The following is a 27,651-nucleotide window of genomic DNA, read 5'->3' as shown; positions in this document are numbered from 1 at the left end:
GACATGGCAATGAAAGAGAAAATTTATGATTCAGGAAAAGGACACGGCAGAGGCATCAAATAACAGCGTAGTGATTTACAAAGCACCGCTTAATTTGAAACAATGCCTTGGAAGGAGGCGATGAATTTCGGTCATTAGCCGCTTTACAGAGACAAGTGACGGTCATAATTTGCATTGGGCCGCCGGAGCCTCTCTCTTTGCGAAGATTTATTTGTTGGTTTAAGGAGCAGAGGGTTGTGTGCTCATAAATTTTGCATTTCTTAATAGGAAACTAAAATGCAGTTGTATAGATTGGCTAGCCCTAAATCACTAGCTCTGTTGTCACCCATAAACATATTAGAATTATTTTCAACTAATGAGCAGCTAGGTTGCAATGCCTTCCCTACAATCAAAGCCAATTATACCGACAACATTTTTCTTTGTTCTCCCCAGTGAGTGAACCCACAGACACAACTAGCTTGTTATTTAGATCCTTCCCGGTGTGGGAAAGTGCTGCTGTTGTAGTTATTCTATAGGGAGTGCTAATGGATCAGCGTGGGCCTTCACGTTAGACAATGGCTTTGTCTTGTTACCTCACCCTCTTCTGGAGCCTTTGATGCAGACAGGTGGGAACTTGTAACAGAGACATCCACTACAAAAATGTTTACAAAGGCTTGGAAGAGGGCTGGTTTGAATTTTCAAATTTGCTCTCCACACACATTAAAATTTTGGCATGTGTGCTGCTGCACACTTAACAAAATGCCAATGAGAAGGAAAACGTGGCTGCTTAGCATTGCCTTCTCTTATGTGTCCTATAGGTTTCTTTTCATCTTCAACATTTAAAAAAAGAATTCTGTAAGTACCAAATAAAGACTGAATTACCAGCCATGCATTCGGAAATATAAAGAGGAGGAGATTATAACAATGGCAGTATACAAAGAAAATCCTAGACATGCAAAATAATCACAAAACAAATCATTAGAAATAAGTAATGGCACAGAGAAAAACAATTCTTTTGTTGACAAAGTTCTGAAACCCAGATGTTTCTTTAAAATTCAAACACATATTTTGTTACTCTCTTACTTATATTAACATGGTGTGAGAAAGAAGTTCATAATGGAATCCACTCATTTTCTATTAAGCCAGTTCATGTTTACTGGGGTTGATGTCTACCCCAAGAACACTAGATTCAAAGCATGAATCAACCCTTGGAGAGGTTGCCAGTCTATAACAGGGCATACTTATACACTTACCCAGACTCAGACATATGGAGCCTATAGATTTTTTAGTCTTTGAGATGTGGGAGGAAATTTGGGCTTTCCAGGATACAAACCCATTGGAAGGAAGAGTGATCTCCACACAGACAAGGACTAGACGTGGGTTATGAACACATGTGACTTGAGCTATGGAGACGATAGATAAATGATGGTCATAATTCAATAATTAATTAATGGACAATTGTTGCGAGTAGTGTCATTTAGGGCTGTACATGCATTATGCCTGCTGAAGGCATGACCATCAGTTGATTAAATGGGTCTCTAACATCCTTCAGACAATTACACAATATTAAACATTTACCCAATATTTTAATATGAGGTACCAGACCTGACAAATTTCATGCTACCCCAATTCCATCAATCAACTCAATGATCTTCTGCTCTTGACATTCACCATGGAGTACATACAGTATGTGAATATAAAACGTTTTAGGGTAAATGCACATTTCTGAAGGTTTCTATCTTGTTTTATGTCAAAAAAAGGGCAGGCTAAAGTTGTCTGGCTATTGACTATGCTATTGAAGCTAAAAGGGACAATTGGAATCACTCAATAAAAAATTGGCAAGTTGGGCAAAAGAATTTGATAAAGTCCTCCCTGAAAGTTGTTCCAGGGCTTGGCCCCCAAATTAAACTAAGGCAGTGTAATGACTGGGGGGGCCAATGTGCTTTGAGCTGAGTAAAGAGATAGGACAAGCAGTTTATTGAAAATGTGAGTGATTCCTTTATGCCTTCAAAGCAATGAAAAATGGCCACTGGGCAAATTATATTGTAACAGTCTTAGATCCTGGAAGATAAGATGAAATCATCAAAAAGAAAGTTAAGAAAGCAAAGAAGAAACCTGTTGAACCTAACAGTACCCATCTATCCATACAATAAAGTTTCTCAGGCTATGAAGGGGACGACACCTATTAACCAGCCTGAATGAATGGTGCTTCACCATTATTGCGGCAGATCTCAGATCAGATGAGGGCTGAAGACAGGGCAAGACTGAACGGCTTTGCATGCTTAAGGGCCACACTGAATCACATAGCATGAATTGTCCAGTGATTTTCAGTTGCAGACTTCATTTACACAATCTTATGGAGTCGGAGGAAGTTGTGGCACACTTCTGTCATATCCTGTTGTGTAGTATGACATAAACAGGGATTCAGTCCAACCAGTCTGTGACTCGCACCAGCAATATCCAACATGTTTGATTTGGTTATAAATCATTGGAGTGGGCTTGTGCGTGTGTGAGAGATGACAACCAATGAGCGCCAACCCCGACGTTCAATGCTTTGAACCTGACAAACAACAGAGATACACATCTGTTTGATGTTTTATGTATCATGACAGACTGCAAAAAAGAGGATGAAAAGGGTTCTACCTGTAAAGCCTTCACACAGCCATTGGCTCCATCAGGTAGCACATTATTGGCTGCCAAACAATAAGGGCAAGCTCATGATACTTTTGAAGTGTGAAACTATCTTGAAAAGTCATTTTGCAGTCGTCTGATTTGACATACTTCTCAATTTCTAGTTTTGTAATCTGATATACTCAGACGATGAGATCAGCAACTGCAGTCATCTGTGTCTGACTAGAAGTAGTCTAATGTGACATCGACTTTAGCCAACCAATCCAAAGCAAGGATTTTGAGATACTGCTCCTGTGCGAGAAGAATGATGAGATTTGCTGTTAGGACAACGAGGGGTCACACTGGTGAGTGCAGGAAAGTTATACCTTTATTGTTACACCACCAGTTGACACATGTTCTTAGTATATTTCTTTACCTGTGGTAGACTGACTGTTATTTTTTTTCCTACAGGTTGCAGCAAGTGTGTCTTAGAAGGATGCCTTTGATCACACATGGTAATTTAAATGAGGCAAACAGGAGTGAGGTTCACCCAGGAGCCATCACACAGAGCTTTCATCTCCATCTGCACACAGTTTCCATTGTTAAAATATATTTTCATATGTGCCAAGTAACAGAGTATATAGAAGTAATCATACATTAGAGCAGTTTATTTGTTTTACTGCAAAAGATTTTGTCAGTCATATAAAAGCTTGTGTGATGGGGTGCTGGGTTGCAAAGGAGATGCAGGCTGAGAAAGGGGTGCATGAAAATTCAGAAGCAGTCATTCACACTTGGCCATAGGTGCATGGAGTGTGGAGTCAGGAGGTGAATTTGGGCTAATGCTTGAAGAAAGAGAAAGGAGCCTGAGTTAAGAGTAAAAGCGAGAGGAGAAGAAAAGGGGAAGGAAAAGTGGAACCCATTTGGTATTTGTAATACATTGTTTTGGTAAGTGAGCCACACTAACAGACCCTGACGGAGGTTCAAAGCCAGATAGGGAGCAGGGCTTGTTTTCCGTTTGTTGCTTTGATACTTGATGTTTTTACCGTTTTGCATACTATTCCCTTGAGGTGACTTTGGGTATAATAAACACCCTTAGTGCTTTTTATTGTTGGTGTCTTCAGGGTTCAAGGACATCAGAACAGTACTACTTTATTTTAATTGACTTAATGTGTAAAATAAGAAGAGTCCCAAAAAATATGCTCCAAAAGTACATACTTTTATTCTCCATATAATAATTGTTTTTTTCCGAAAATTTCTAGCAAGCATTTCAGTTTTAAAGATCTTTTTCTCCCCTGTTGCCATTAGACAAACCAAACCTTTTGAAAAGACCTGTTAAAGCACTGACTGAATGCAGATACAGAATGAAACGGCTCCATTTCCAATTTGTTAACTCTGAAGCAAGCAATGTTTTTCATAGAATTTATGAGTATATATGTTATATTTATAAAAACCATTCATGCATTCATTCATATATATATATATATATATATATATATATATATATATATATATACAAATGACTAGTTATTGAAACTGTGAAACTTAATATCTCCTAAAGAAAGGTACACAGTATTTTTCTCCAAACCCACACTTGGGTTAACATTTTTCTGTTAATCTGGCATATGACTCAAGCTGCTGCCTATTTTTGAACAGACAGTTAAATGATTTCTTTCCATCTGGACCCATCAGAACTAAGAATACCTTCTTTCATTTCAGTGCCTCATAAATCACCTCCACAGTAATAGTGCATTTCAAATGCAAGCTGCACCACAGGGTATTCAAGTTGGCTGATCTCAAGTGCAGGTAAAGCAAGGATGACCTTACATTGTCAGCTTCCTGTTCTTGGCTAATCAGAGAATCACAGCAGTGCTCTTCTCTCTCTGTGTCCCTGCAGGGAAGAGATTCCCTCATGGGGTAAAGGGCTAGAGCTTTGAATACCACTTGTACACAAACTGGACCAACTTCAACCAACAAATAACAAGCCAGCAGGACTCTGGCAGAGACCACAGAGCTCAATGAGGTTCTATGCATTAGAGGAAAGATTAAGACGGAGAGTAATCTGCCTCCATTTATTCTGAAAATAAGTTATTAGTAACTCTACTCAGGTCACAGAAATACAACCCAGTGCTTTTGGTTCACTAAGGAAACATATATCAAGATTCAAGTGCAAAAAACAACTTTTATAAAAGGATTCTCAGTCTTAGACTCTTAGTTCATTACTTTTATAATATTTCATCTTGTTTTTTTAACTTAAAATATAAAATGACATTAACCGAATCCAAAGCAGCAAGCAATAAGAATAAGATAAACTATTGAACTAAATGGTGTTATATCAAGAGTAAATCTCAGAATACAGAAACATCTGAAAATCAGCAATGGAAAAGCAGTTAGAGAATAAGAATATATAGGAAAATCTTAGAGTTAAAAACAAAAAAGTCTGAAGAGGTTAAAGTCCTCTTAGCTAAAATTATATAAGACACGTGACAGGTCTATGAAGAGATAGATAGATAGATAGATAGATAGATAGATAGATAGATAGATAGATAGATAGATAGATAGATAGATAGATAGATAGATAGATAGATAGATAGATAGATAGATAGATAGATAGACATTTTAAAGGCTCAAAGCAGATTAAAGACAAGTACTGTTTATTTGTTTGTAATGGAGCTCTCAAACATCCAACTGATAGTTAAATGACAACCTTTCAGACTGACTGTTGACAGTAAAGGGTTAGTAGGATATGTTTAATGTGACCCAATTCAGAAAGAATAAAGGACGAAACAAATCTAATGACCTTAGAGTTTACAAAAGGGAGGGATGCTGGAATCCATAAAACACACATTTGTGGCTCTCGCACCACACCCTACCTTCACTCATATTTTTGAGAGCTTCAGTCTGATCTGCTGCCAGGTTCACTGAATATATTGCAGCTGTTGTCTTGAGAGGAATGAAGCAGGAGTCAGTGGTCAAAAAAGAAAAGAATTTGTTTGCCAATTCCTAACAATTCAGCCCTCAAGTAGCACAGATCATGTTGCTCATAGCTTCACTACAGACAAACATTTTGCACATTGTATGTGTAAGGCAGGTCATGAATGTTCATACTTTATTATTTTTATGTCAGTCACATCCTGACAGTGCACATATGGGTAACTCAGCCCAGCATTAGATATGCAAAAGAGGGAAAAACCAAGAAAAACTCCATATCTACGTTTCCATTAATAAGCATACAGTTTGCCTTACATGCACACCAAGCATGACTAGGATGTGTGTGTGTGAGCATCTAACACCTGTAGATCATCATTTTTTCCCTTGCTATATAGCTGTAATATACAGCACATTTCCATGTTGTTTTCATACAAGATATTAAAAATGGATATAAAAAGTAAAACAACTTTGGAAGATATTTTTGTAAAAAGTGCCTTCTTTTAGTTAATTTGAAACACAGAAATACACACAAGTGACAAAAGTGTATCGCCCCTAAATTCTGTAAAATTAAAAACATATGTATTATCTTGGCTAACCATCACCCTGATGGACCTACTGTACCTAGTTCATTTCAGTTACATCTTATACCTATTATGACATTAAATCTTCTGTGTAAGAAAACACCTTTACTTCTCATAAGCCCATAACTATAGCACTACCAACACCATGAAAAAATATTAACAGATAATAAATCACACTGTTTTCTTAAATGGCACATCCTGTTTTGCCTTCTGAGACACTACTTTGATTTGTATGGCAGAGATGTCCAACATACAGTATGACCCAAGGGCCAGACACGGCCTATCAAAGAAATATTCTGGTCTTCATATTTAGTAAAAGAAATGAAGTTTGTTAAATTGTGGGTTCAGCTTCATCGTGAGTTAAGGCCACCATGCCAATAACCTCTACAAAGGTTTGAAGGTCTCCTCACTGGCATGTGAGAGAAGAAACTGTCTTGCATTATAACATACACAAACTGTAACCTAAATGCAAGAGATCCTCAGTGTTGGCTGAAAGATTCCTATTTGGTTAGTTTTGCATTTTTTTACCATTTCACAATACAACAATAATAATAAACAATGAACTGCGTATATAATTTTATTTCACTGTCCAAGCAAACGTCAATGACTAATTCACAATAGTTTTCAAGTATATATGGAAAGAAAGTCTGTGGATTACTCATGAAGAAACATCAAATGCTGATTTATTGTCAATTTGAAAGCTTTTTAAGCCCTGGTTGATTTTCTAAAATGCAAAGAGTCCAAAGCACTACAAAAAATGCAAAGGGCAGCAACGTTTTAATACAAGAAACAAGAAAATGTCTCAAATTCCTTATTGACGAAGCAATATAAAATGTCCAAAAACAGCAGTGCAAGAAAAGTATAAAATGCCAGCACTCCTTACCTGTCGATAATAACCGGATCAGAGGGAGTTTCATTTCTGTTCCCGCAGCTCTTTTTGTCACAACATCGACTACAAGAAAAAAAAATAAACAAAAAAAGTTATTCTGTTTTCTGACAGCTTATTGAATGAGGATGGGATTTTTCAAAGCAAATGCTAACCACTTTCACAGCAAACATACAGCAGATAACATCTGATCTTCATAAGGATGCTACTCAATTTCTATTATGAACAACTTTTATTTTTAATGTTTGTCACATTTCTGTTATATTTTTCTTAGTCTTTTTATATCTATAAAATGTATTCAGCATTTTTTTTTTCCAATGTCATTTTGTTTTTCATTGTGGGAAAAACATTTGGGAGCGGTTACTACAATGCTGCTTGGGAAATGAACCGGAGGTGCAAGGTGTGTGGCATCACTGCTGCAATGGGATAACAGGGCAGATGGTTAGGTTATTTTCTGCCAGTTAAATCCTTGAAAATTTCCAGGAAAAGGAACCTTAAGAAGTGTTATTTTGACTTTGATTTTTTGGTTACCACTTTGAGTTTGGCAGCAGTACTATTTGAAGAGCAGTTATGACTTCCATCTCTTTGTCTGGTCCTTTCTCTACCACTCTGCTAGTAATTTTCACCCTAGCAGAACATGTTCTTCTATGAAAATCTTGTCAAACTGAATAGTTGAGTTCTTATCATTTTCCAACATCTTCAATAACAATCAATTCATTATAAAATCTGCTTCACGATTAAGGAGAGAGGGAAACTATCCGGGCAGCATTGGGCAGAGCTGGAAGCAACCCTCTAGAAAGTGCCTATCATCTTTTTCCCACTCACAAACATGACACATACAGACAATATGGAACTTACTTTTGTTTTACATCTGGTCTTATACCTTTATCCAAAGCGACTTACAAGATAAGGGAACAGTGTAATTGTTTCTATATATTTCTGTCCACAATTTGAAGAACAGTCGGGTTATTGACTTGCCTAGGGTCACACAATGAGAATTGGGAATTAAATTGTCAGTGTTCTGGTTTGAAGTGCAATGTCACTTTTACTACAACACACTCCTTGCCAATTACCCTGACACATATTCATTTAGATTTGGGAATAAAACTGGATAGTAGAACACGCAAACTACAGGTACATGAATATTGTGACCAGGCTGAGATTCACCATATTGATTTCATTCACGTGATGAATGAAATTATTAAATACCAGTAATGGCAGACTGCACGATAACAAGCAGTGACTACACTTGACTTATAGTTTTCATACTCTTTCTCTGTATGTTTAGCATTGCCTGAGGCTGATGCGCTTGCTGCTTGCTGCTTCCTGAGCAGTTCGTTTTCTCCACCCTAGTGGCCTGCTTCTTCTATTCTTCCGTCTGCAACTTTTTGCGTTAAAACGGATTAAGTCAGTTTTTTTGTTGCAATTACTTAGTACGTTTTTCTTAATTTTTCAATTAAGCTGGCACTTACAGTAAGTGTTCAATCTGCCTCAAGAATGATTCTAGATATGAAGAGGTAGAGGAAGTGATGGCGAAGGTAGTAAGGATGAGAACGGCATCCATACGCATGCGCCGCATGGCCGCCCTGCTCCCTGCTGCCGAGAATTGTTTCTACAATAAAATTAAATAAAAATAAAAAGAGTAATAAAAATCATAACCTTGAAAGTGGACAGTAGACGTCACATAGTATATATGTACCAAATTTCAGGTCAATAGGTCAAATGGTTTGTGAGCTACAGGTGATTTAAAATCCTGGACAGACAAATGGACAGCCACGGTAGCGTAATATATAAGAAGATAAACTATCTGTTTGTGCAGTCCTGTCATGGTCTGCTGAGCAACTCTGGTTTGGTTTCTGCAATGCTTCCAGTACTACTGGGATAAACTTGAACCACTATGACTCTGTATTGAGAGTGTCAGGTTTTAAGAAAGGATCAACAGTTGGATGCATGACACCATAGAGTCTGTCATCATGTACTGCATTACAGCTTGGTACTCTGGCTGCACCTTTGAGAACAGGAAGGCCCTCCAGCATATCTTCAAAATGGCTGAGAGAATTACTAGAGGATATCTTCACTACCTGCTGCATTTTGCATACAAGTATTAGATACAAAATATAGATTTCTATCAACTTTTGGACTATTTCTGTTTACCGGAAGTAGTATTTTACCTTTTATTTATTTTTTATTTGCTATTGTCGTGTTCAGTTTCAGTGTCTTCATAGCCCTGTACTGAAATGAATTGATGAAAAAATTATTGTCTCTGCTGTCTCTAAGAGATCTTCTGATTCGTTATGGGTCCAGTCAAAATACTAAATGTGCTTAGACTAGCATTCTTGCTAGTCTTGATTACCATCAGACTGCATATATGCTGTTCACAATGTGTCCACCCAATTGAATGGCTAAGAGCACAGGAGTGAACCGATCAAGATGTTTTTGCTTTTCAAGCCATATATTCATCTATTGTTCCTTTCTCTAAACCTGACAGTCCCAATACATAGTGACAGAGGCTAAAGTTGATCCATGTAGCACTGGAAGCATGGCAGAAACAAAGCCTGAATTGCTCACCAGACAATGACAGGACTGCACAGACAGACAGTTTATATTTAATAATTACAATTATCACGTGAACAAAATCAACAGCCTCTACAAAAATGAGTTTATGCAGAAATAAACTTCAATCAATATACATTTAGTCTCTGTGAACTACTGAGGTCCAATTCAGGATTGGGTCCAGCTTTGCATCCTAGGCTGCAGAAGGTTCAGATCTCCATTAATATTAAAATTTGAAGAAGTGGGTTCAGTGGCTTAATCTGGAAACAGAAGCCTAAAGGTAAGTCCCTTCTTCAAACATCAAGGTCACTGTGTATACCAACAACCTCTATTGAAAAGAAGCAAAAATACATGGAAGGCAGACTGTTCACAAGAAAGTGACTTTAAAAAAGTATTAGAAAGCTAGGATTGAAATGTCCACCACTTATAGTACATTCTGATCATTATCTTGGGTTCTGGTGTATGGGGTTGATACCCTAGGCAATGGCATTGCAAACGTGATAGTAATATTTGTATATTACTGTTTGTAGTCTGTGATGTGTGCTGTAATTAGTGGTGATGCCATGATGATCAGGTTTAGGTAACTGGAAAGGGTTAAAACACTTCTCCTAACAATATAGCTGGGTGAGTGCCCTATGGGTTAACTGCACAGAACATACTATGCAGCTTTAATGGAGTAGGTTTACAAAAGAACTCTCAAAATCTGGAGAGAATGACAGAAGGCTCTCTGGCTTGAACCCATAGGTGACCTAATATCTTGGAAAAATGAGGCAAGATGGACAGTCCACCCTGCTTTTCTAAATGTTGTGGTAAAAACAAAGATGGCAACTATCTGGAATCAGTGATGCAAAGCAGCTCCAGGTGTTCAGGAAACCCAAGACATTGTTATTATGATACCCAACCCTCTGGGAAAGTGCTGGCTTTCATTACTATCTGACTAAGTATGGATTTTGGTTTAAGAAAACAGCACAACTGGGAAAAAGTAAAGAGTACATAGCATGGTCAGAGTCAGAGGAACGGCACCGTCTCCCATCAAATACTGCTTGACGACCTCATCCTATCTCTGAAAAATGGGCCAAACCCTAAGGCTAAGGTTCAATTCAAAGTGAGCATAAAGAGACACAGGGGATTATGGGAGAATGGGTCCAAAATTCTCATCATCTGTGGACCGTGTTCCTCATACAGTAGAGAAGGAGCTGAGGGCTGGAGGTGCAAGCCACTGGAGAAGATGGAAGACACAATGAGGAATTTAGGAAATACCTATGTTAAAGATAATTGTACTTTTTCTTAAATTTATGCCTACTGTAGAATTTATAATTCACAGTTGATTCAGAGTTCATTATTCTGTCCATTAATTTTCTGAAGCTATTATTGCTTTATAAAGAAACACGTCTCTGAAGGAAACACAAATCTGTATCATGACTATCTGGGATGAGTGAACAACACCACTTACAAAGGAAATACTTTCAGACATAAGGAGGGCTTCGAATTTTAAACAAGCAGTGACTAGGCTGGAATCTAAAGCCAGAACCATAGAGCTATGAAGCAGTAGCACTAACCACTGTTCTGACAATCCATCCCATCAAAGGGACATCTTTTAAAAATGAGTTAATGCTGGTCCTTTTGCATTCTACTTTATTCAGCATAGGCACCACCCCAAAAACAGAACTTGTATAAGAAGTTCAATGAGAGGCAGTCTCATTTAGATACCAGGATAAATTTCAGTGTTATCAGCTAAGGAAGGAACTACACAAACTAAGGACTGATTTCATACTAAATGTTTCAGTAACTTTGCACTAAGACTTGGAAATAACGCATTACGAGATTGTCATCAAACATCTCCTCTTTGTTCTCAGCATATTCATGAATATGTACTAGCATCGCCCTGCTGTTCTGGTTTTCTAGTCTTCATTTTCTTTCTTATTTATCAGTTTCTGATCCTCCTTTTCCTCAGGTTCTTAATGTTCTTGACCTTTACCTCCTTTCTATTGCAGCATTATTGTAAATATAATAATTCATTACATTTATATAGCGCTTTTCTCAGTACTCAAAGCGCTATCCACACAGGGAGGAACCAGGAAGCGAACCCACAATCTTCCACAGTCTCCTTACTGCAAAGCAGCAGCACTACCACTGCGCCACCTGTGAGGACAAATATGATAGTTTGACCATAGAAGCAGCCATCATGTACTTGTCCCTCACTAGAAAATCCTTGAGTTAATCACTTTATGGAAGGTACTGTCCTTTGTTAACAGTCTGATGCACTCAGAGTTATGTGCACAATGAATTAATCAACATTCACCCAACCAGCCATAAAAATTAGGACTCGACTGCAACTCCAGTTAAAGCCTTCATGGGAAGTAATTTGGGATGCATTTGCTCCCCTCATGTGAGGTTTGAGCCTTATTGATTTTAGCTGATCATTAACTTGCTCATTACTTGCTGTCATTTTCTTTTCTGCATTGCAAAATGTGCTACATGTTCTTCTATTAGTATCACTTAAAACCTAAGGGTGGAGTGTCCAGAAAGGGTGGTGAGCACCATATGACTGTTTTGTTTTTTCATATCATAATGTCATTTCTTATTGTTAAATGCTGCCTACTTTTTAACCGAATTGCTAAAAATTTAAACACAAAAAATTCAAATGAATAGTCTCACATCTATTTTTCTCTTCGCGTTTATTTGGAGTGGCATTGTATCAATCTGTTAAAAAGTTTAAACAAACGGGTGATCATTCACATAAGAAACTTGTTCTCTCTTTATACTTAACTGATTGTGGATCCATCAGGATAACCTCTAAAATAAATAGTTAAGATGGAGCAGAGAAGCTAAGAGACTATGCAAGGAGATGCCTGTGGATATAAGGCAAGCAGCATTTCACAGATAGAGACGCAATACTATTATTAAAGTTTGTTACTTTTGCTGAAAAAGTTTCATAGCTAGGCCAAAGCTGGAAGGAGTCGCCCAAGGTCACACAAACGAGTTTGGTAACAGCTTGGATAAAGGGCAGAGAGATGCTGGCTCTTAATCCTTCACTCCGACCCCTAGACCAGCCTGTCTCCTGGCAGCATGGCTGCATCAGCGGTGTTTGGTGCCAGCATATTTCCTGGCACTAGCCTTCTAGTGTCAAGTGAACGCAGAGAGCAGTTTACACCCCTACCGCACCAGCCAGCAGATTTCTGAAATTGATCGCTTTCCTGATTTAGCTGTGTAAATGACATTCTGGAGATGGTCTATGTAATAAACATGGTACATAATGTTATTCTTTCCAATATGAATAATAATAATTACAATAATAATTATATTAATAATAATAATTATATTATATCATGAATGATAAAAGTGAATTTAACTCTTGTACAAAAGGTTTTTAAAAAGCCATTAGCTGCTAATAATTTAATTCCTTAATTTAATTTTGCAGTACATGAAACAACAGCATAAATTAATGTATCTGTATCATGACATTCTCAAATTTGCTTATTCCAATATGGAATTTGGCCAGAGAATGGATGGGCAGCTGAAATATACTGCAATTCTTCAAAAAAATGAAGATAATGGAATATACTTCATAGCTTAAAAATAATGATAAAAGACTCATTCATGGGTGTTTGCTTTGCACCCCCTATTGCTAGAATTGACCCAGAATTCCTGTCACTAAGTATGGAATAAGTAAGTTGAGAAAATGGACAGCTGGATGAATACATTGTATAGTTTATAAATATATTATTAAAGACTCCCATGGAGGGTACTTTCCTTCTAACTCTTGCTACCCAAACTGACACTGATTTTCCTTAGTCTGGTAATGGTATTGGTCTTGGAAAAAACAATGAAATATACACAAATAAGTGGGTAAAGATGTAAAACATTATCTCAGTTTGGTTATCTCTGTATATACCATATACAGTGAATAAGTACGGTATATACAGTGCATCCGGAAAGTATTCACAGCGCATCACTTTTTCCACATTTTGTTATGTTACAGCCTTATTCCAAAATGGATTAAATTCATTTTTTTCCTCAGAATTCTACACACAACACCCCATAATGACAACGTGAAAAAAGTTTACTTGAGGTTTTTGCAAATTTATTAAAAATAAAAAAAACTGAGAAATCACATGTACATAAGTATTCACAGCCTTTGTTCAATACTTTGTTAATGCACCTTTGGCAGCAATTACAGCCTCAGGTCTTTTTGAATATGGGCTGGCACCCTGCCTGGGGTTTGTTTCCTGCCTTGTGCCCTGTAGTTAGGATATAGCAGGTTGGATAATGGATGGATGGATGGATGGATTTTGTTCCATATTGACAGGATAGCATGACTCAGTTGCTGCAAATTTGTCAGCTGCACTTCTGTGATGTGAATCTCCCATTCTACCACATCCCAGAGGTGCTCTATTGGATTGAGATCTGGTGACTGTGGAGACCATTTGAGTACAGTGAACTCATTGTCATGTTCAAGAAACCAGTCTGAGATGATCTGAGCTTTGTGACATTATGCGTTATTCTGCTGAAAGTAACCATTAGAAGATGAGTATACTGTGGTCATAAAGGGATGGACATGGTCAGCAACAATATTCAGTTAGGCTGTGGCATTTAAATGATTCTCAATTGGTACTAAGGGGCCCAAAGTGTGGTAAGAAAATATTCCCCCACACCATTACACCACCAGCCTCAGCTGTTGATGCAAGGCAGGATAGATCCATGCTTTCATGTTTTTGATACCAAATTCTGACCTTACCATTCGAATGTCACAGCAGAAATTGAGATTCATCAGACCAGGGAACGTTTTTTGACTCTTCTATTGGTGAGCCCATGTGAACTGTAGCCTCAGTTACCTGTTCTTAGCAGAGATGACTGGCACCCAGTGTGGTCTCCTGCTGCCGTAGCCCACCTGCTTCAAGGTTTCATGTGGTGTGCATTCAGAGATGCTCATCTGCATACCTCAGTTGTAATGAGTGTTTATTTGAGTTACTGTTGCCTTTCTATCGGTTTGAACCAGCATGGTCATTATCCTCTGAACTCTGGCATCAACAAGGTATTTTTGCCCAGACAACTGCCACTCACTCATTTTCCCTTTTTTGGACCATTTTCTGTGAACCCTAGAGATGGCTTTGTGTGAAAATCCCAGTAGATCAGTTTCTGATGTCACCTCCATGTCCGTCTGAATGGACCCCCCCCCCCCCCCTTCCTACCTCATGATCTCATAATTCAGAAATCGGCCATCTTAAGTCTGTGAAGACATTTGCTGCAAATGTGTGTTTTCCTTTGCTTTATGCCTTGCAATAATATGGGGTCACCAAGGTGGTACCCAAACTCTGTATCGTTGTATGTGTCCTATTTCACAGTATATATATTCTTTTTTTTGCTGTAGAATGGAGGAAGACGTGCCTGGCATAATTTCTGGCCCACATTTGGTTCCATTCCCTTCCAGACAGGAAGGATAAAAGAGTATGTGACAGGCAGGAAGGCGTCATTTCACCTGTAGAAGTGACAGCCAGAAGATAATGCTCTTGCAGCTCTGTTTATTGTGTTGTCTTTTTTTTTTTTCACAGTGACACTAGAGGGTACTGCAACGTTCATTGTTTCATCATTGTTTTCATTGCTATTTTGTCTGCCAAATAGGCAGAATTCTGGAGCCCCCAACCAAGAAGGTAAATAATATATCGTTTTGGCTGTGTAGCCTTCATCAGGTTGTGTCTCTTACTTTCTTTTCTTTTCAGCATTAGACAGACAACTTCGAGAAGTCTCTCAAACTCACTGGCAAATATACTGAAGAACAGTATTAAGAAGCTTATGAGGCTTGTGTTGCAGCAAGACACTGTAGGCTGGAATTGCGTGGTTTGTTCCTGCAATATTTCCTCCATTAGAGCCACATTAAAAGAAACTGCAGGTGTGAATTAGCAGTGCTACCTTGCTGTACTAGAAATAAGAATTTCTGGCTCCAATGTTCAAACCTCAGCCGGTTCTTTATATGCATAATATTATAGGTGTTATTTAACTTATGTATTAAGACATAATGTAATCAGTTTTCTGTATACTGCAATGTTCACAACTGAAAACATTTAAGCTCAGCTATGTAGCAATTTGTGACACTCTTTACTGGAATAAGTGGTTTTGAAAAATGAACAGATCAATGCAGAGTTATTATTGCCTTTACGATTTGTATTTTGTCCTAAAATGTGTCCATTTTTTGAGATTGACATCAGACCTTGCAATTGAGATTTCAGGTGCCATAAAGTCAAAAGGACATTAACAGCATATGAAAATAGTCTTTGCAGAAAACAGCAATGTCACTGTGGTGTCAGAAAAGTTCAATTGGTCAGAGGTGCACCTTTCCTGGTGTTATGGTAGGCCAAGAAAAAGGAGCTATTGAACTATCTGATCCAAATATGAAGCAGTGGTACTTGGGATTAATACCTCTGTGAAAAGTTGGAATACTTGGTATCATAAAGAGAGGATAGTGTATGTTATAAAAAGATTTTTTAGGATCCAAACTAAATCTATAAAACGTCAGGGTTGACAGGTTCAGTGAGCATCAGTGCTGGGTTGTGGTGACCGCATGACATTTTTAAGATCACCTCTAAACCAGACAGACATAGGTGTGATGTTGGCAATGGAGCATAAATGGTTGCCCCTTGCAAAACTTAGCTCGGAGGTAACATATATGAGAAATAACGCACTGACAGGAGAGAGTGTGGCCAGCCTTACTGAAAAGTAACTTTACTGGAGAGTTGTGAAGCAGTGTTATTTTGTCAACTTGGAAGAAAGCAAATGAATCTCAACAGCTGGTTATTGCTTTGTGACAATGTGCTTCACTTCTTTGTATCTCTGTAAGTTATCTTAGATTTGAAAGAAAGCCAATTCAAATATACACAACATTCACAAGCCTGATTAATTAAATTGAGGGCACCAGTGGGTCACCATAAGAACATTTCAACACTAATACTCAGCAAATTAAAAATAACCACACAAGTACGCTAGGACCACTTTTGGGAATGTGGGAGGGAAGCCCATGCACACACAGTATACAGTAGGGGATAACTTACAAATTCCACGGAGACAACTTTTAGGTGTGGGATTCAAGGTAGGGTGCTGCTTCTAACCAGTGAGCCTTTATGCTGATCCATCCAAATGAACTGAAACATTCTGGATTTCTTTCATCCTGGACCATGGACGGGAACGATTACTAGTTATAAAAAACTTTTGAATGTTCAATTCAGACAGATTCAATGTATTACACCAGCAATAATGAGGTGGTTGCCAGTCTTGAATCTTTGCTAGTATACAGCATAACCAGCACTCTTCGCTACTTATTGTGTCCAACTAGAGGTGGGCAAAACAAGCAACTGTGTTCATAAATATTACTTAAGAACACCACTTCATTTTATTGTTTTTATGGACTGGTGTCTTCTTACTCACCGGTACAAGAAAACACTCACATATGATAGATATATAAGCCATCTACTGTAACTATCTGGGGTAGTTTTGGTCCACTTAACCAAAAAAAAATCCTGTTTTTAGGCAAATGTGGACCATACTTTGTGCAGGAAATTACACCATTGTGATAAAGAATAAACCAATAGGTGTCTTCAGCAAAAATGATCAAAAGGATCCTCTGGGTACAATGAAAGACAAGGGATCAAAATGACTCCTTTTCAAAAAATAAAAATAGGAATCAGCAGTATAGGCATGTAGAGTGTAGATTAGATAGATTTAATGCTATTTCAAGGTTGTTGGACTAAATATTTTTGATATTTGATTCTTTACTGGTGATCCTAGCTCAATAAGAGTCACTCCCAGAAGGTTACAAATGACACGTTTCATACCTAAGCATATAGGGTATCATTTTATTATTTCAAGGTTAGTTATTTTGAATTTGTGTTATTTTTGATTCTTCATTAGATATCTGGTCCTCTATGGATCTCTATCAGAAGTGAAAAATGACAAATTTTGTCGAATTACAATCGAGAATGTTGAGATGTTAAACACTTAAATTCATGCACACATTTTAATATTTCAAATATTTGACACAACTATTCTTGTTTATTTTGTACTTTTATTACAAGTAAATCATTATATAACACTTTCTTATGCTATTTCAGACTTTGTCGATTCACATATAGTTTCGTGAAACTGATAGTAAGATTTGATTAGCATGGAGATTTTTTTTTTTTTTTTTTTTACTAGAGATCTTTATTTAAATATTAAATAACACTCAGGGGTATTAATGCTTCAAAATGATTCCAGACAGGAACTAAACAGACCTTTTCTTTTTTATGAATCGTAAGAATTTTGCAAGAAGCAAAACACATTTTTTTTGCAAAACAATATGCTGAGTTTCACTTCAGTTTTGCAAGAATCTTCATCACTATTTTCAATGTGTTGAATGTCTCATCTGAGATGTAACTGTATTTTGCCTGTCAATGAGCAAAAAAATTAAGAAGCAAAAATCACAGCAAAAATTGCTTGATTTAACTCTGCACATGTCCAACTGCCACTGAGTTTCATGTTAAATTTTTACCCTTTATCTATAGTACCAGTTTTTTGGCAAAGATTATGTGGAATTCTATTTATATTCAAAAATGTTGGTTACAATGCAGGAAAAGGGTCATGTTAGCCAGGCTATAGAGAGCTGTGAGGAAACGATCCTTACAAATAATTTACTAGCAGATCAAGTTCTTAAATCCCAAAAATTGTTTTGGTGCATAAATAAAGAGAAGTCAGCACAATGGCGCAGTGGTTAGTTCTACTGTCAAACACCTACTAGGTTCAGATCCACAGTAAGCTCAGCCACAGGAGTGATGCTGGCATGTTTTTCACATTCTGGGTACCCCAAAGGTATATAGACCAGGTTCAAGTGAGACGCCAAAGCCCACTGTATAAGTGAACTCCAGCCCATGCATTTATGACTGTTCCCAATCCAGTGTACAGTATGTTCTGACATTGCTCCAGTTGCTGTTGAGATCAGCTCTGTTTGTAATGTTTAGAAAACTCTCAGGTTATATGTTTAGCTATGTAACCATAGATAATGCTCATAATAGATTATGCTCCTGAATAGTGATGAGTGAACCTCATGGAGTTTGCTTCACTGTGACTTTGGCAAAATCACAGAAATGTTCAGGAACGTCGCCAAACACAGTGAAATGAATTGAAGTCAATGGAGAAGGTGGAACTGAACAAGTTCTGTTCTGTGTGGCTTATAAGGATGCAATGGTCTTTTAAGTGTCCCCTGTGGGTTAGGGTGGCGCCTGTCAACTATGCTGGACTGATTATGTGCCCTGAGCTGTAAGGCAGCAGTGCTAACTACAGCACAACCATGTCTCATAAGACAAAGGATGAAGAGAGAACGATAACCAGGAACAAAATACAGCAAATGGCTTCAAAGTAGCAATTAGTAAAAAAAAAAAATCGTTTTTGCAAACAGAGTTCCAGTCTTCAGGACACTGAATGGCTGTGTCACAAAATGGCAGTATGCGACTGGCTCATTCCATTGGTTCCACTGTAGTGGCTTCAAACACAGCTGGAACATTTTTTCTGTTTCACATGTATCTGTGCAGATGCTTTGCTTTTTTTTCCAACAAGAAGATAGAAACGCCTTGTAAATAGTAATAAATCATTTATTATCTCTCTATTATATTAAAAAAGTTTTCCATCGTGTTGCCATTATTCAGCCTTGACCACTCCCCTCCACACCGCTCACCCACAATCATTACTCCTACTGCACACGTTCTCTCTCCCTACCACCCTGTGACACTCTCAGTGCTGTTAACTCGCCCTCCAACACAGTTGGTTATAATGGCAAGGCAGAATAGCAAATTATCTGTTCAAGAACGTCAAATTTTAGATTGCGATAGAAATACAGCAGCAAGAGCTGTTAATGAAAAAAAGAAAATAAAAATCAAGAACAAAGAAAATTTTCCAATAACCGAAAAAGAGAAAAATATCCTGACTACCATGCGAACAGAAATGCGAAAAACCAACGTTTATAAAATGTAAGTTAAAGGATAAAGTAATTCATAATATTGTTTTTGATGAGGCATTAAAGTAATTAAATTTTTTATTTACTTTTTATTACATTTTACTTTTTTAACTTCTACTTTTACTCATTTAGTTTTTACTACATCTTACTATTCATTGGTATTTAAAATAGACAATTATAGCGAAATACTCAAGCAACTGATTTTGTATCTATAATAACTAATGACCAAACTGTCTTCCTCCTGCACTCCTCATGCTCTTTTATATACCATCTCTTTAAATGCAATCACTTTCTCTAATAGAGGAGCACCCCAATGCCCTTTGAGCAGCTCAGTCGTGAGCCCAGTGCCTGCCTCCGGGGTTTGGCGAGTGAAGCGAATAGGGGGCAGAGCCCCCAATTATTTTTATTGTTATTATTTTAATATGGCACGAGAAATTAGCCAGGAGGTACAAAATACTGCAAGTTTTTTGTTTATTTGATTCATGTGAGGTGTAAATTTGGTTTGAATACAAGTGGGTAGTGTCAACACACAAGCGCAAAGCAGATTGGGCAATGATATAAAATACAAGGTGGAGTACACTTACAGTACCATGCATGAAAGTTCTGTACATGGCTGCTACAACTCTGTAATATCCCAATAGCCTCACAAAGCAACATGGGGTGCTGGGAATAAATGTTTACTTAAGCCGGCCACACAGTAAATTTCCAGGAAAATATTCAGCAAACAAGATCACCGGTGAACACAGCATATTGGCTGTGAAAAATTGCTTTGGTGAATTTTGCCAATCAATACTAGTTAAAATGAAGGATACAGCTGACAGAAGTGAGATTTCTCTGCAGGGTCTCACAGTCACAAGCAGAGTCAGTGCTCTTCCAAACTGATAGAAGTCATTTGAGGGGAGTTATGGTATCTGGGTGCCTCTTGGTCCCTCCTGCTTGATGTGAACTTGGTACAGCACACTGGGAACTGAACCAGGACACACTAAAGCGACTATAAAGTCCATGGGGCCTCAGAATGCCCTGGAGTGGGATAAGGGTAGTTAGGATTATTTTAATCCATTTGTTGTCCCTCACCAGAATACACAGATTACAAAATAAAGGTAATAAATATACAGGCCTGAAACTATGAAAAAAATGCATGCTGAGAAGTAATAAAATTGCAGTGCACTTATTTAGGAGGGCCAATTTGTAACAGAGGTAAAGAATCAACCACATACTCCATGCCCTGTGGGGCATAGAGCAAAAAATGGATCAGCATCACTGATGAATTTAAAAATGAGCTGCTCAGGAGTCTTTCGGTTCACATGATTTATATTTTGTAACATTTGGCAGTGAATGCTTAACATAAGAAATGCTTGAGTTACATCCTGGCTGCAGCTTTCTGTGTTCAAGGACACCCAAGGGACAATGAGTTTTGTATAAAAAAGAAAGAAAGAAAGAAAGAAAGAAAAACAGTTGAATAAATAAACATAGAGTTCCCTGTTTCACAGCAGCTTGTTTATTAATCAGGCCATTCTTTATTTGTTATAGCACTTTTCCAAGTGAGCACCACTGACAAGCACAGGACATTAAAGTCCAGTTTTATAAACATGTCACCTCTCACCCATCTACCGACATGCGATTGCTCGATTCCCAGGGTCCATTTGCAAACTTGACCAACTCCCTCTAGAATACTCTTCTGCCAAAGCAACAAGGATTTCAACTCTCCTCTATATAAACACGGATATTCTCATTGGCTTTTCCCACATAATATTCTCGATAATTTCAGAAGGGGTGAGTCCCATTTTCATATGAAAGGGCATTATGGGAGCCCCAGGCTGTATAAATAGCACAGATTATAAGACAGCATTTCCCAATTCTGGTTGTTGCATACACCACATCTGTTGGTCTTTATCCACAATGACCTTTTAATCCATCGTTACTACAACTTATTAACCCTTTGATTCCCAACATGCTGTACAGAATTGCCACAATTTAACTTGGGATTGGGGGCTGTATGATAGCGCGGAGGTTAGCGCTAATGCCTGGCATTTCTTTTCTAGGAAGATATTTCTTTCTGGATTGGGAAATCAGACCATGTTAATGTGTTTGCCCTTCCCTAAATAGTCACTTAGGTTTATTGTACACTATACATATGCCCACACTAACTGTACACTTACTTCGAGTCCTTTCATTCCCTGGATGGCAGGCATTGTATTAAATCTGTTTGATGACACAGTAAAAGTGAATAGCCATTCAGAATTTTTCACTCTGAGCAATGACACAACTCATACTTTTGTACACTAATTCTCCTTCCAGCGGGCTCACTTGACCCTTTTACACAAATAACATCAAAGGAAACGCTTATACAAATGGCAACCTTAATTTATTACCATCTGAACATTACATATCTAAGCGATGAAACATTAAGAGACAGACAATAAATGATGCCCATTTGGAAGCATCTGAAATTGTGAATGGTGGGTAGAATATTTCACTTGCAACTAACAAAGTAAAACTTTACTTTCAAATGGTGAAATAAAATCATTCACTCACTACTACAACTTAATATTAATTACTGCTGTTTCCTGATCCTATTGATATCTTCTGCTCAAACAAAACATAATTTAGTTGTATCTTTGACTTCTTGTAACATTTACCTGCTTTAGCAGATTCTTAGGCTATATTCACAACACTATATTTTCATTTGAAAAGGCAGACATTGCTCTTTTTTTCTTCTCTTTTCATCCACACTACCCCAGTATTTTAACCCCTGGAAATGGAGACCTTTGAAAATGCTCTCCAGAGCTGTAAACTTCTGAAAACACCAACTTGGTGCTGTATTATGAATGATTGAAAATATAGTGTGGTGAAAATGCAGACTCTAATCACTCTCTGAATTGTTTGTGTTTATAAGGTGGCCCTTCTCTAATTGTTTTCTGCTCATTACGCTGTCTTGTTCCATGACTGATCACCCTTCAGGGAAGAAAACCGTATTCCAGCATAGTAGACATGCAGAAGTTTCTTTCCTTGGTACTTGTTATGCTGCTAATCTGTATGCATGTACTGTATGTTGCATTTTTTACAGTTTGAATGCTGCATACAATACAGGAACAAAGGAAAAATAATATACCGGTTTCTACAATAAATCATGTGGTCGGTGGTGTAACCATCCTTTCAAGTAGGACAATTCTTCCTTTTGTTTCCATCAATGCTTACATGACCACTGTAGGTGAACGTCTATGACATATGCATTTTTGGATGTTTTAGTGTGAGTGGAGATACTTTCAGAAATGATGTGAAAGACATTACTATAGATGTAAATAGTTTTTGTTTTTAAAACACCCTTTCTAAATGAATCCATAGTAGTGTGGATGCAGCCTTCGATTTCCTAGACAATATATTTATAAATGTTTGTAAATGAGATATGTATGTGGAATATCAACCATTATAATTAGGAAGAGTGATTGGCTTGCTAAATAAACAATACAGACTCAAAGCAAAAATAAAATTGCTTGAAATGCACTTTTCTCTTTTTCTCATACATGAATGTTTAGAACTTACTACAAAAAATTATTTGAAAAGTTGTTTTTCTGTGCACTTGTAATGCTTGAATGTGGAATGGAGTCGGAGTTGGTTTGAAGTGGATGGATGAAGGCATCAATTGGAAGATTTTTGATTACCATATATACTCGCGGGTAAATTCTCCCACAGATAAGTTGGGACTTGATTTCACCTTATAATTTCTGGTATTTTATAATGTTGGTCGTATAAGTCGAATGCGGAAAACACACGCTATTGGTCCAAGAGATTATGTTATGCTAACGCCCACCTGAGAGAGTAACCACGTAGCACACAGTCTTTTTTGTCTATGTGGGTACGGCAATGCGCTGTATCAGCGCGTGCTCCTAACCTCTCTCTCTCTATTATGCCACGTGACCACACGGTAATACCAGAACTATTCTGAAGCAGCGTTTGCACTAATTTGTGTTTTTTGTATCTCACACCCTCGTATACCTTTATCGTAAGAGCATCCCTTATCTACGATGGAGCGCTCGATCAGGAGAAAATATGAAGCTGGTTTTAAATTAAACGTCTTTGAAATAGCGAAAGAAATTGGTAACTGCACTGCTGCAACAAAATTCAATGCGTCTGAGAAACTGATACAAGATTGGAGGAGGCAAGAAGATGTAAAAAAAAAATTTAAGTGTCGCATTTTTGAACAGGCGTATAAGTCGGGGTCTGATTTTATGATTGATTTTTCAGGTCTCAAGACCTGACTTATACGTGAGTATATACAGTACTGTAGTTATCTGACCACTGACAAAATAAAATTTTTAGTGAACAAATTGTTAGGAGACATTTAATCCATAACTGAGGAGGTTGTTCAGTCAAGGTAGCGAAGCCCCCATAAACTACTTCTGCCATGGCATAAAAGCTCTCTGCTATGTATTACGGGTGATGGTGAGATGACTCGTTTTCATTCCATGTTTTCTGATGGTGCCCTGACAAATGACAGCATCTCTCAGTTATGGTGAGCAGTCACCAGGTCTGCAGTGAGAAGAAAATTGTGCAAGCAAAATTAAAATTAAGAGCAGCAGTGTTAAACAACAACAACACATTCTCATTTAAAAAAGAAATTCAAATTCAAAAGCAGTTTCTCACCACTTGAAAATTTATAAGAAGAAGATAAACGTATGTGGTGTACAGGCATAAATTCATGACAAAGGTAAATCAGGCACATAACTGACATTATAAACTTTAACAAAGGTGGAAAAGCAAGTCCATTCATTAAGGGAAGGAATGATTCGGAAACTAAAAATATAAAAAAACAGGGAATGTGGTAATTCTGTGATACAAATACTGATAGACCTACAACTCTGTTCCATCAGAGGATTTTTAATTACTACAAAAAGTCAATCAAATCACTCAGAGTATACGAACAGAAATAATCTGGGAAAGTACTAATTGTGTTATGTTTTTAGCCTTATTAGACTTTACTTAATTTTGTTGTTCATGAGAACTTTTTGATTTTGTACTTCATTTTTGTCAATACTCTCACTTTTTTTAAAAGCCAGAGTTTTCATGAGTTCTCCCTCTTGTGAGGCATGTGTGATATTGTGGGTTTTAAATTAATTATTTTAAACTTTAAAAGATAGTTCCCCCAATTTGGGACATACTTGGGCTGAAGCCTGCAGCTAATAGTTGGTGGTGGCTGGCTCCTTTGGGGTGAGGCTATTTTGGACAGGCTACTGGAGATCCTGACCTGCTCTGGTGGCTTATTTGAATGCCTCACTACCTTTCATTATGTTTAACACTCCTCAGCATGACTGGAAGCAGGGAACTTCTTTAAGACCATGTGTGAGACCCTACTATGTATTGTAAGTAGGCCTCTATAGGGTTGCAGAGACAATAGGTGCCATTAGGTCTAGCTTTAGCCTGGTGTCCATGGTCTCAGTTCAAACCCTTGAAGTAGTCATGAGCTGTGATATAAAAGGACCTATCAGCCACAAAGTTCTTGGGCTTGGATTTGAGTTATAGGGTTTCGGAAGAGCGCAACTGGGAGGAGGAAGAGAAGCCAGAGATGCCAACGGAAGGTACAGGAAATGTTTAGAGCAGATTTAGATGCTACAAATTATTAACAAGAGAAGGAACCTGTAGTGCAGGGCTGTTGTGTTTATTAACCTCCCTCATTTACCTACTCCTTATTCTTTACCTTTCCTAGTGTGATCACTTTTAGAATAAAAATACTCTTTTGCTACATTACATTGACTCTTATTTTGGATTCAAAGATGGCAAAAGCAGTTCTAGTGGCCACACGTGTTAATTCAAACTACATGCCAGATACCTCAAAAGGAACTAAGGTTTATTTCATGATATCTTGACATACAATGATGTATCTGACTATCAGTTTGAAACTAGGATAGTCCAATTCCAGCCTTGACGTTTTAAAAATGATTCACTTACTTCAGTATATTGCATACATCTCAAAATGAGCAGGAGAGCATTTTGAGGTAACTTTGAAATACTTTGACTTTGAGATGTTAATGGTAGATTCTAAGATACTGCAAATATATATCTAAAATATTTCAAGAGAGCCCAGGTTAATGTCTAGTCCACTTAGAATTATCATAAATGCATTTCAATATATCCTTCCCTCCTAATACATATCTAAAATTAATTTCCTGCACATTTTTGAGACAGCTAAATATTCTAGCATTTTCAATTCAATTCAGTATCATAGGGCTGTAGCTTATTTTACTGGCACTGGGTTCAAGGAAGGAACCAGTGTTGAATGTGGGCACAGACCACTGCAGGGCCTACACAGTTTAACCACTACTCCATTTTGTTTCCCTGTAATGTTTTTGCTATGTGCTTCCTAAAATATTGAAATACTGTAGACTGGAAGGTGTTTTGAAATATTTTTTCGTGTTTCAATTTCAAGCTATATCATAATGGTATAAGGGTTACGTTAAAATAAACCTGGTTGATACGAGTGAACATGGGTGTGTGCATGAGTGCGCCCTGTGACTGAGTTTAACTTACAGTGCAGACCAAGCTTTTGCTCAGGTTGTAGAGGGACCAAATAGCCCACAACAGCAGGCATGGTACTTCATCCTTCAAAAGCACCTCCACAGGACACCCTGAGGGATGTGGCTGTGTGCTTTTCCACAAAAGTCCACAAAACATATATGGACTGGTGGGGCATACTCTCATGAACCCTCCACAATTCTTGTTAGGATCCAAAAAATTGGAAGATATTTCAAGATGTTTCAAAATCCATTTTAGATATCCGATAACAGGCAAAGTCATTTGGAAGCTGCGATATTGACAAGTTTCTGTAAGTCATAAAGGAGATGCTTTAATGTCTGAAAGGACACAATTTTAAATGTTTTAATAATGGAATTAAAGAAATGGTTATCTTAGAAGTTTAAATGATGATAGATTTTATTCATGCAAACTTAAATGATTTTGCATGTATTTTTGTGAAAGAGAAAGGAAGCCTTTTTTTTTAATTAAAATAAGGATTTTGCATATTTTTGATACATGTACTTATCAGATTTACCAAGATTGTTAAAGTACATTTGAAATATTTCAATAACAAAAACAAAAGTACTTTACAAAATCTGTGAATACATTTGCGATATCTTATAACAATCACAAAGATTGATTGTAAAGATACGGAGTTATAAGGAAAGCGATTTTGAAGACATTTGAAATATCTCAAAGCAAAGGAGGAAATTATTTGAAGATAACTTGACAATCATTTAAGATATGAAACTGGACATATGCAGCTGGTTTTACACACAGCCAGGACTTGATAGAGGGCCACTGCACAGGAAAAGCGACGTCACAAGCTAAGCAGCCAAATCTTCTTTGGCACAGCAGCAGAAATAGTGGCTCCGAATCTAAATCTGCCATCTGTGGAAGGACAACCTGAGAAAGTCGTGAGAGTGATGCCTCGCCATTAACAACGTAGTTTTTGAGTAAAATTGCAATAGCTCAGAATGAACAATTATGATGGCAATTTCAAGAAAACTCAAAATTTATTTGAGATATTCAACAATACGCACAAATAGGCAAGTCATTTTTATCTGTCAGATTTATGCTTTAAAAGCTATTATATGATTCATATGGTTGGTTCGTTTACTGAAGGCAAATGAGAAAACAGAATTTTGTATTCTTTATGTGGTATGGTAAAATAAATAATGTTTTTCAAGAATTGTATCCTTATATGTTTATGGAATGAAAGATGTTACTACTATTACTACTAACGCTACCATGAATAAAAAGACAAATAATGATAATATTTGGTAATAATAAAAATAGAAAAAGCTGGCTCACTTCAGGCTTCTAATGGTTAACTTTAGAATTTATTTATTTTTTTACAGGAAGAAGCATCCATCTGTTTCTTTGAATTGGATTACTGTAACTCGAGCTCCGTCAAATGCCAAGTGACTGACCACTTCACTCCAGCTGAACACTAGCTCTGCCTGAAAATCCCTCGATAAACAAGTTCATCAATTATCAAGTTTGGAGTCAACAAACAAAACGGTGCAGCAAAGATGAAAACAATGATGTTGATGCTCATTTACGGTGTGAGACGTATAATTTAAGGTGTTGCCTATTATGACCAAACCTAATTATGTGTAACC

General features: G+C 37.4%; 1 protein-coding gene across 9 annotated transcripts in view; it reads right to left on the bottom strand.

The window, feature by feature from the left end:
* Positions 1-27,651, bottom strand: part of LOC114651655 (transcription factor COE3-like) — a 402,694-nt gene that overhangs the window by 282,955 nt on the left and 92,088 nt on the right. For all 9 annotated transcript variants that reach the window (XM_051928475.1, XM_051928473.1, XM_028801490.2 and 6 more), the window contains one exon: positions 6,982-7,050. In XM_051928475.1, the coding sequence (XP_051784435.1) occupies positions 6,982-7,050 (69 nt within the window). The remainder of the gene's footprint in view (positions 1-6,981; positions 7,051-27,651) is intronic.

The sequence above is a fragment of the Erpetoichthys calabaricus genome, chromosome 5, assembly GCF_900747795.2.
Source record: "Erpetoichthys calabaricus chromosome 5, fErpCal1.3, whole genome shotgun sequence".
Lineage (NCBI taxonomy): Eukaryota > Metazoa > Chordata > Cladistia > Polypteriformes > Polypteridae > Erpetoichthys > Erpetoichthys calabaricus.
This window is presented reverse-complemented; position numbering and strand designations above follow the sequence as displayed.